Source organism: Myotis yumanensis, unplaced genomic scaffold, assembly GCF_028538775.1.
Source record: "Myotis yumanensis isolate MYYU_CA2020_CCGP unplaced genomic scaffold, mMyoYum1.0.hap1 SCAF_9, whole genome shotgun sequence".
Classification (NCBI taxonomy): Eukaryota; Metazoa; Chordata; class Mammalia; order Chiroptera; family Vespertilionidae; genus Myotis; species Myotis yumanensis.
The window spans coordinates 67,323,833-67,335,111 of record NW_027223760.1 but is presented as its reverse complement, the minus strand read 5'-3'; the positions used below and the strand labels follow the sequence as shown (position 1 = coordinate 67,335,111).

At 34.3% G+C, this 11,279-nt stretch overlaps 1 protein-coding gene across 1 annotated transcript in view; it reads right to left on the bottom strand.

Moving 5' to 3' along the window:
- Positions 1-491: 491 nt before the first annotated feature.
- GNAT3 (G protein subunit alpha transducin 3) overlaps positions 492-11,279 on the bottom strand; it is a 46,080-nt gene continuing 35,292 nt past the window's right edge. Inside the window, exons 6-8 of the mRNA XM_070425178.1 lie at positions 4,140-4,269; positions 3,799-3,952; positions 492-682 (exon numbers count right to left, since the gene is read on the bottom strand). Coding sequence (XP_070281279.1) covers positions 492-682; positions 3,799-3,952; positions 4,140-4,269 — 475 coding nt within the window. The remainder of the gene's footprint in view (positions 683-3,798; positions 3,953-4,139; positions 4,270-11,279) is intronic.

The window sequence follows — 11,279 nt, the reverse complement described above, 5'->3', positions numbered from 1 at the left end:
ATTTGCAGCTGGCTAAATAGGAATAATGGACCAGTAAAACACCACATGCATCACCTCTGAATAGTCTCTATAGTACAGGCACAGTTACATAGCAACCAAAATGAATGCCTCTCAAAATCTGGCCAATGGAAATAATATGGATTACCTTGCACTTTTAATTGTTCTATGATCAAAAATAGGCTACAATGCAGAACTTAATTTCCAAGCAAATTCAATGCCAGTGATTTGTACTGAGATGGAATTTCTGATATAGACCAGTTTTCAGACCTGAGGACATCAAAGACACCTCATCCTCAATGTCCCACAGAAATAAAAACTGACCCAGATACAGGTGACAATAAATTCAAACTTTGCGTGAAAACTTTTTGCTTTATAATGCTACTTACATTTCTAGATATGTTAATATCTATTAAAACAACACATCACCAGCACCTTTCCTTCTATATCTTGAAAAACATACATAAGCAAGAATGAAAGGAAAAAAGAGATTGTTAGAAAAGTCCACAATCTTTCAGATTCTCTTTGATTATTATATCTGTAACTGCATCAAACACGAACTTGACATTTTGGGTATCTGTAGCACAGGTCATGTGGGAATAAATTTCCTTATCTTCTTTTCTTAAATTCAGGTCTAGAAACTGGTTCTTGATGTAGTTCCCTGCATCTTCAAATGTATTTGGCCCTTTTTAAAAAGGAAATTAAACATTAATTGCATAAGAAATAAAATTATAAATAATATCAGTAAGTTTTAAGATTGTACTTTGTGTGCTTCTGTTTAATGTACTCTGTACTAAAAAGTCAATATTGGCAATTCTCAATTATCTGGGATTTATGTAATGCCTACTTTGTACTGGGAACTATACTTAACCACTGAGGACTTTAAGTGGCTAATATTTAACCTCTACATCAATAGGGGAGAAATACTTATATATTTACACAACCAAGTAAGTGAGTAATGAAGCCTATATATATATATTAAAGTCTGTGTGTCTATATGTGCATTTAGTTTCATATGAACAAAATGAAGAAAAGAATAAAAGTTACAAAGTAAACTGCAGAATGAGGTGGTATTTGAGCTAGACCTTAAGGAATAGCTAGAAGAGAACAGAAAAATTATATGAGTGAAAACCAAAGTGAGAGTGAGAATGGCCTGTACCACTAGACTTCAGGGTCGAGTTGAGAAGTTAATGTGCATTTTGGAGAATTGGGTTTGGTAAAAATGAAAGATTTTCATAGAGGGACTGTAGGAAGTCAAGTAGAGTAGGTGGTATGGGCCAGATTATGAACTACATTGCTAACTAAACAAAGCAGCTAAAATGAGAAATGTAAGATAGAGAACTATTCTTGACTGATGTTTTAGTAAAGTTAAATAAAGAGCCAATGAAGGCTGTGCTTAAAAGGAAGTTAGACTAGTAGCAGGATACACAATGGATCAATTGGGAAAGGCAGAAATAAAATAAGAAGGCTAACAAATACAGGACACCTAAAAATGACCTACTTGTGGCTTTAGCAGAATGTGCTGAGTGGGTACCTAACACAGGAGAGAATGGTAGCATAAAGATTTTCCAAGAAGGTAAGATTTTATTTATTATTACCAGGAGAAAAATTCCACAAGGGACAATCTTTAAAACAATGTAACAGCTAAGATTCCAAAACACTGACAACACCAAATGCTGGCAAAGATGTAGAGCCATAGGAGCTCTTATTTATTGCTGATGGGGATGCAAAAATGATACAGCCACTTTTGAAGGCAATTTGTCAATTTCGTAAAAAGTTAAAGGTAGTCTTATCATATAATCCGGAAATTGTACTCCTAGTCATTTACACAATAACTTATGTACACACAAAAACCTGCCCATGGATGTTTATAGTAGCTTTATCCATAATTGCCCCAAACGGGAAGCAACCAAGATATCCTTCAATAGATGAAAGGATACAGAAAGTGGTTTGTTTAAAGAATGAAATATTATTCCACAATAAAAACAAATGGGCTATCAATCCATGAAAAGGTATGGAGGACATTTAAATGCATATTGCATTTAATATTGAAAAGTGAAAGGCATTAGAAAATGCCACATACTGTATAATTCCAGCTATATGACATTCTGGAAAGGGCAACACTATAGAAACAGTGAAAATAACAGGGGTTTCCAAGGGTTGGAGGGCGGGCGAGGAGAAGTATGAATGTGGAGCACAGGGATTTGTAAGGCAGTGGAAGTGTTCTGTATAACACAGTAATGGAGGGCACATAACAGGCATTTGGTAAAACCCATAGACCTGTACAACACAAAGACTTAACGCTAATGCAAACGGCTGATTTTATTTATTTACTTATTTATCTATTTATTTATTTATATATTTTATTGATTTTTTACAGAGAGGAAGGGAGAGGGATAGAGAGTTAGAGACATCGATGAGAGAGAAACATTAATCAGCTGCCTCCTGCACACCCCCCACTGGGAATGTGCCTGCAAACAAGGTACATGCCCTTGACTGGAGTCGAACCTGGGACCCTTCAGTCCAGAGGCCGACCCTCTATCCACTGAGCCAAACCTGTTAGGGTGAAACTGCTGACTTTAGTTAACAATATACCAATATCTGTTCATCAACTGTAAGAAGACTGCAGTAATGCAAGATGTTAATAATAGGGGAAACTGTGGGAGCTGACCAGAGAGAAGGAGTATATGGGAACTCTGTATTTTCTCTTCTAAACTAAAAACTGCTCTAAGAAGTAAACTCTAGTAGTTAAAAGAAAGCATTATTGTAAGCCTATATTTAATTTGTAATATTCAAGCCCTAGCCTGTTTGGCTTAGTAGATAGAGCGTCGACCTGCGGACTGAAGGGTCCCGGATTAGATTCTGGTCAAGGGCACATACCCGGGTTGCAAGCTTGACCCCCAGTGTGGGGCATGAAGGAGGCAGCCGATCAATGATGTTTCTAGCTCTCTATCCCTCTCTCTTTCTCTCTGAAATCAATTAAAATAAAATAAAAATTTATAATATTCAATACAGAATCATGATATTTAAACTTATGATAAATGTGTGAACATATAATTAATATTTATAAATGCAGAAGAAAGATACAAGCACTAATTATAGACTAGCACATATAGTTATTTTGACAGAATGCCATAGTCCTAGTAACATTTGGGTTACTCATGTATCAAGTGGTGAAATTGCTTGTATTTGTGTATAAATCATAAATATTTCCATATTACCCAATTTTACTGACAACAGAGCATATAATGGCAAAAAAAAAAAGTTTCCAAAGGGAAAGTAACCCTTCTAGAGAGCCTGACATTTATAATTACTGATTAATAGGATCAGCACTAAAACTCTAGGTCCTAGATTCTAGGACAATTAGAAAAAGAAAGGGTGCCACTATTCTCAAATTCATTCATGCTATCCTTCAGGAAATTTAATTCAGACTTTGAGGAGGCACTGAAATCTAATACAGCATTCCAAGGCTTCATTAGGAAATATATGAAAAATTCCAGTTTGAAATAAAATTTACATTCCTATTACAATGTTTAATGTTTGCAACATCATTTGATACATTACTATGGAGTAGCAACACCAGTCTATCTAACCATCTCCTATTTATTTATTAGGGCTTTGCTTTAATGCAGACAAATAGGAATGTTTTCTCATAAAATTCTTTCCAGTTTGGATCACACACATGACTCAAAATGTACTACAAGCCTCAACCTCATAAATATTGCATGTCAAGATCCAGATAAGGGAATATGTATCTATATAGATTTTTACTACTCTGTAATTATATGAAAATTATCTTACCAGTGTACTCTGGAAAGCAGACACTAAGATGCACTTTGGTGACTTTTTCTTGAAAGAGATCTTTTTTATTGAGAAACAGGACAATGGAGGTGGTGGCAAAGTACTTGTGATTACAGATACTGTTGAACAGGTGAAGGCTTTCATGCATTCTGTTCTGTTTGGTTTAAAAGATGAGAATGTGTAGAATTATTATTTGCAAAATATTAATCTTGGACATGATAAACAAGGATCTAGAAATAACACCTTTGGAAGGCCTTATTTGTGTTGGAAAATGTGGTAGTAATACTGAAAACTGAAAATGCTTGTTTTCCACCCTGGCCTTATGTTCCTTTTAGACTTACCGCTTCTTCATCTTCCACTAGGACCATGTCATAGGCACTGAGTGCTGCACAAAATATAATGCATGTAACTCCTTCGAAGCAGTGAATCCATTTCTTTCTCTCAGATCTCTGTCCACCAACATCGAACATTCTTAAAAAAATAATAATAGAATAACAAAACTTGCAAATAGCCTCCAAAATTCTCATTAAGATTAACTTTTAGAATTTTAAATGGATACTATTATATCTCTAAAAGGTAGTCTTTTGATTTTTATTCATTATAAAATACATCTTCTTTGTCCAATTTTCAGCTCAAGGACTAAAGAAGAAATTTCATCATTTTCTTTTTTTACTTCATGCAAACTATAGTAAAATAAATCACATATTGACTTTGAGCATGTGGGAAATTTAAGGTAGCTTAGAGTTTTAGTAAGAAATTGATTAGCCTTGGGAGATTTTGATCAATGTTTATATATAGTCTTAAATTAATATAATCCACAAGAAGATTGGAAACTATCATAGTTCTGATAATATAATTCTTGGACTGTTTTCTTAGCTCTTCCTACATTCATTCATTCAAATGATTATTGAACTTGATCATGATTGGAAGAATTAATATTGTTAAAATGCCCATGCTACAGATTCAATGCAATCCCTATCAAAATCCCAATGGTATTTCTCAAAGAAATAGAACAAACAATCCTAAAATTTGTATAGAACCACAAAAGACCCAAATAGCCAAAGCAATCTAGAGGAAGAAGAACAAAGCTGGAGGCATCAAACTCCTTGATTTCAAACTATATTGCAAAGCTATATTAATTAAAACAGTATGATATTGGCATAAAAAGACACATAGACACAATGAAACAGAATAGAGAGCCCAGAAGTAAATTCATGCACTAGATATTGTGCTAGACCTACAGCCACAAAGATGAAAAAATATCCTCACTATCTTCAAAGCGCTCTCTGTGTGATAGAAAAACAAATACATTTTTATAATATTATTTAATAAAATTCTAATCTACAAGGTAGAGTGTGAGCCTAGAGGGAGATTTACTTCAGCCTGTGGGATCATGAAACTTACTCAGAGGAGGTGTTTGAATATTTGGTTCTCCTTCTGTTTTTGTATTTTGGCACAAGGCACCAATGTGGACATGGCAATCCAATACAGAAACTACATTTTTAATGCCCCACATCCCCTTACCATCCATTGAGAACACATCAAAAATGCAGTTTCTAATTAAACCACTTCTTTCCAGCTCTTTTCCTCTTGGCTAAGCCACCAACATTTCTGACCAGGGCCATTGCCAAAGGTCTACTCTTCAATGGCATCTTTCCCACCTTAGAATCAAACCCAAACTGGTTTAATGACCACTAAGGCCACAGCAGTTTTGGTTCTTGTTTACCTATCCAAGTTCATACCATGTTCCTCTTTTTAATACAGCCCAATCACAAGGTTATTCTTTCAGTTCCTTTAATACAAACCTAAATTTTGCTATTTCAGGACTTTTGTAGTCTGTCTCCTTTCCTTGTGACATGAGTCCCCTTTTCCTTATGTAACACTTCTTTCTCAACAGGTCTCAGTGTTAATGTCTCCTCCGCCAAGAAGGCTCTCTCCATCCCTCACTTACTTTCTATCACACCACTCTCTTCATTTCCTTTATAGTAATTGTCACAATCAATCGTTAACTGGTTTGGTTATTTATATGTTTTACATATTTAGTATCTGTTATCTCCCTAATAGAATAGTGGCCTCATGAGGGCAGGGACCTTATCTATAGTAGTGATGGCTATATCCCCAGTGTCAGGCACTATCCCTGATGCACAATAGACATGCAATAAAAATGTGCTAAATAAATGAGTATATTCCAGGTTAATGGCATGGAGGGGGTATTTTAATGTAAAGTGCATGTGTAAGGAATGAGAGAACATGGTGTGTTGTGGATATCATTAAGTTTAAGTCTACTTACTTTGAACCAGAGGTCCCCAGGTAGGACATATTATCTGGTTAAGTCTCAAACCCTCATCGAGTGAATTGCAATTACCTTTGCTGTGGAGTCTGTCCTTTCTCCTCTGGTCAGATGGTTCTATGTGGTGCCAAACAGGTCACTGGGCAAATTCTCCACCTTTCAGGTGTTTTGTTTCATTTTTCTAATGGAGATATTGTAGGCAGTCTGTGTTCTAGGTGTTTCACATATTCTCCATTTAATCATATATAAATACATGATGGATCATTTGTTGGCAAAGAAATGTGATACTGTCATTGGACAAAAAATGCATTAACTTGTGGATTAACTTGGTGAGTTGAGGATGGAGTGTACATCACCAGGTTTAAACTTATGGTGGGCTTTGTCAAACTAAATCCACCCCTTGTATTCCCACCCACTCAATTTTAACATGGAAGAACCTCCATAATTCTTGTTTCTTTTTTTGCTCTAATCCTCTCATCAGGGTTTGCTTCCATGGTAGGTATCCTATAAAGGAGAACTACCTAATCACAGAGCCAGGACAAAAGTCACTGGATGAATGGGATATTTGTTCTGGGCGCCAGATATTCAAATTTCACAGTAAGAATGATGGAGTCAATTTCCAAGATATCTTGATTAAGTTTTCCCTATTAAACAGGGCTTGGATTAGTCCTATTAGCATTTGTTTGAGGCATCTTTTATCTTCTTTTATGGACAATGAACCTATCTTCATCTATTCTGATTGATACTTTATTTAATCACATTTATATTTTCAATCAGATATATTCAAATTTTGCAAATCTGAAAATATTCTTAATGTGACTTTAGATAACTGCTCAGATTCCCTGCATGGTAACCAAATATTTTATTGCTCTATGAGACCTAATAGAGGATAATCTTGTTTCTCTCATGTTGATATATTTTTAATTTAAAAATAATTTACAGAGAGTCCCTAGTAATGAAAACATTATAGAACTGAAATGTTCATTAGGAAATCAGACCAATAGCTGGAGTTTTCCTTTTATATAGATTTTTCAGGATATAATGTTAGTTCTAAGAAAACTTGCATTATGCTTTTCTGCTGTTGTCGTAATTTATTTTTCATACATCACTTTTCACTTTAGTTTTTTTCTCTAAATTTTTATTTGAGGCTTATTTTAGAGCGATAAAGCATAACATTCTATTGATACAATTTGAAGATTCCCAAAGTAGAGCATTTATTTATTATACATTTCACTGAAGCAGTGATTTTATATATGTGTGTGTGTTTCTATTCCATCATGACCATTCTGTGAAAAACAAAAGTAAACACAAAGAGCACATAAACTTGCTGATGAACATTTGGTTTGGGCTAATCTATACGGCAATTAATCTGGTGAACGGACATGTGATACAGCTTGAATACCCTTAATTCCCCTAAACAGTTAAGGTTACCAGAGTGCCATAACAGTGATTGGGACTTGCAGTTCTCGTTTTGGGTAAAGGATTTTGTTCTTGTTTTTGGTAATATATATTTTCTTATTAAGTAAGGTACTTAAGCTAGAATTCTTTTTTAAAAAAACTTTTTAAATGCCTGAAATGTATGATGGAGCTGTAAATTGACTGGTCAGGCTTTTAACTCATAGCAGAACATCAATAATTTGTTAAATTGCCCATAGCATTAATATAGGGCAAGTCATCAAAGTTTTATAGCTTTATATTAAGCAGTTGACTAAACATTTGAGTTTATAGTCTATTATAAATTTTTGAGTTTTATGGGTTTATGGTAAACAATTGGCTAAATATTTACCACACAAGATTATTCATACTTCATATCAGAATAGATTATTATTAATCTGCCCTTTACAGTGCTTGCAAAACCATTATATGACATAGGATAGCTAAAAATAAGTAATGCTACTGCAGCTAATTTATTTGTTAAATGTTTTTGCTCATCCTATAAGCATATGATTCTCTTAGAAAAATCATAATTATTGGCATCTACATATTTGACCACACAAAATAATAGATCTAATCTGAGTAAGAATTTATTTAAATTATTTACTTAAAGTATTATTTTAAATTATTAAATTATGAGATTTATTCAAGATACTTGGTTTTAATACAATTGACATAACCTCTTAAGATGGCTACATGACAGGTCAATAGGTGGATCTGTGTCATCACTACAGAGCCATAGCAAAATGGCCTAATCAAGTCTTTGTCTTGTGCCCTGTTCTAAAAATCAGAGTAGACACTTGCAGACATAAAGTATATGCACAGAGGTTATTCTAAAATCCTTAATTATTTGGGGTTAAAAAAACAGAATCAAAAGGACTTACAACTATGAGGGAGCCAGGGTCTCTAAACTCCCATAATTGTTAGTACCATCATATACTTTTTGCTAAGTCTGTGTGCATGTTTGGAACTTAAAATGCCCACTATGTAATTCTCTAATTATTGAGTAGTATAATTTATAAATTCATTAAAATAAATTCTATCACTAGAATAAATTACACATTATGTTCTATAACTTATTATTTTGGTAATATTAAACATAATTTAATCAAATAGATAGTATGCATGAGTTATTGCTCTACGAGACCTAATGGAGAATAACAAAGCTAAGTTGAAATATAGCTGCTGGGTAGACACCAGACTCACTCCTGAGCTAACATGAATCTACCTCCCAGAAATTAACACAGTGCGCATGTCTCAACTTCAAATTCAAGAAAATTATAATTTATTTTATATGATATCCATTCGAATGTTGAAAATAATTATATTAAATTTAAAAAATATCTCAAGCTTTATGTTGTAATATTTTCTGACCTCTCTTCATTGACTTCTGTATAGTTTTATGTTCTGTCAATTGTTTTTTAATCATGGAAAGTGACTTCTCTATATTTGTTTAATAAATTCTGATAAATCTGTAAGTTCTTTGTCCTGAGGAATTATTTTACAAAAATCAGAGGTCTCACATTTGCATTGCATTTTCCATTTACACAGTATATCAACACCTGTAAAGGTAATTAATTTTATCAGTTTGACAGTTGGCGTTCTGGTTTGATAAGAATTCAAAGGTAATTTCCACTAAATTAGGTGATACATGAAAATGATACAGTACATTGGCAGAGATAATTTTTCATTTTGAAGTTCCTGTTTAAAATTCCTGAATACTCTAATTTAATATGTAAATTAAGTATTTGGTTTTTAAATAGTGATATGATAATTTATGGTATGTGAATACAAATCAATGCTAATGCACTATATTTTAATACCTGGGCGCTTTCTGAAATAAATTGGAATGTACATTGTTTTTATATTTCCTATTTGAAATACTACAAAATTTTACACTGCAAATGCCTGTATGCTTTTAGATAATCTTATTCAGCACTTCAAAAAAAGGAAAAAAGGTGACTTAACTGTGAGAATTTATTAAGGGATTAATATTTCTCTGGCTCAACTTAAAAACATATTTAATTGATTTTAAAGAATTCTCTAAACCCCAGCTGGTGTGGCTCAGTCGTTGAGCGTCAACCTGTGAACCAGGAGGTCACAGTTTGATTCCCGGTCAAGGCACATGCCCAGGTTGCAGGCTCAATCCCCAGTGGTAGTTGGGCAGGAGACAGTCAATTCTCTCTCATCATTGATGTTTCTACCTTTCTCTCCCTCTCCCTTCTTCTCTGAAATCAATAAAAATATATTTTAAAAAAGAGTTCTATAAAAAGTATAACTGTGTTCTTTAATATTTTATAGTAAAATTTAAATTTTTAAAAAATATTTTGTAGAGAAATTTCCTGCATTCTCTTCCTCATAGAAGATGCCTTTAATAACTTACCCTCTTGAGTCAGTGAGAAAGAAAAACCTATTAAGAAAAGAAAAGAGCCGAGCCGGTTTGGCTCAGTGGATAGAGCGTCAGCCTGGGGACTGAAGGGTCCCAGGTTCGATTCCGGTCAAGGGCATGTACCTTGGTTGCGGGCACATCCCCATTGGGGGGCGTGCAGGAGGCAGCTGATCGATCTCTCTCATCGATGTTTCTGGCTCTCTGTCCCTCTCCCTTCTTCTCTGTAAAAAATCAATAAAATATATTTAAAAAAAAAAAAAGAAAAGAAAAGAGCTGAAAAGTGGTTTTAGTGGATGGCAAAGAGGTAGTAGTTGCATAGTGTAGAAATTCCTATCCTATAGAATAAAAGCCTAATATGCAAAAAAAAAAAGAAAAGGAATGGAAGCTAAAACTAGGTGAAAGATTTCCCCAAGATCATATATAGATTTCCCCAAGATCATACTAGAAATGTGATTAGCATGCACACATTTCTAATTTCAAAGACTGCACTTCTTACACTGCCTATCACTGATGGGCAATGAATAAATTGGGATGGAAACTATTCTTTTTCTATAATGCATCTGGTATGTGCTTCTTCTAGTATTGTTGGTCATTCATAAGTCCCTTCAGAGAGAAGAGGGAAAGGGGAATAAAATCAAATGACAGCCTGTTAGGGAGATATCTCTGAGCTGGCAGGCCCCTATGGGACTTGACAAGCCTGTGCTTCTAAAACCAGGGCACATGATTGCCAATGAACTCACTAAACCTCAGAAGTCATGTTCATTTCCTGGAACATCTATTTCACTCAGAACTAAATATAAATATTCATAAATTTATAAAGCAAATATCCTGAGTAGTATACATTTGCATTTTAAAAATAACACAGTGTTTTAAATATATTTTTTCCCACAATAGGCCTCTCCAGGAAATGAACATGCATTATAGAAAAAGAATAGTTTCCATCCCAATTTATCCATTGCCCATCAGTGATATGCAGTGTAAGAAGTGCAGTCTTTGAAATTAGAAGTGTATGCATGCTAATCACATTTCTAGTACTTCTATATATGATCTTGGGGAAATCTTTCACCTAGTTTTAGCTTCCATTTATATATATATATATATATATAGAGAGAGAGAGAGAGAGAGAGAGAGAGAGATTTCAGAGAGGAAGGGAGAGGGAGAGAGAGATATATGAACATCAATAATGAGAGAGAATCATTGATCGGCTGTCTCTTGCTTGCCCCCTACTGGGGTATCGAGCCTGCAACCAGGGCATGTATCCTGACCGGGAATCAAACTGTGACCTCCTGGTTCATAGGTCAATGCTCAACCACTGAGTCACGCAGGCTGGGCGTACTAGTAGCTTCCATTTCTTGGGTCTTGATTCTA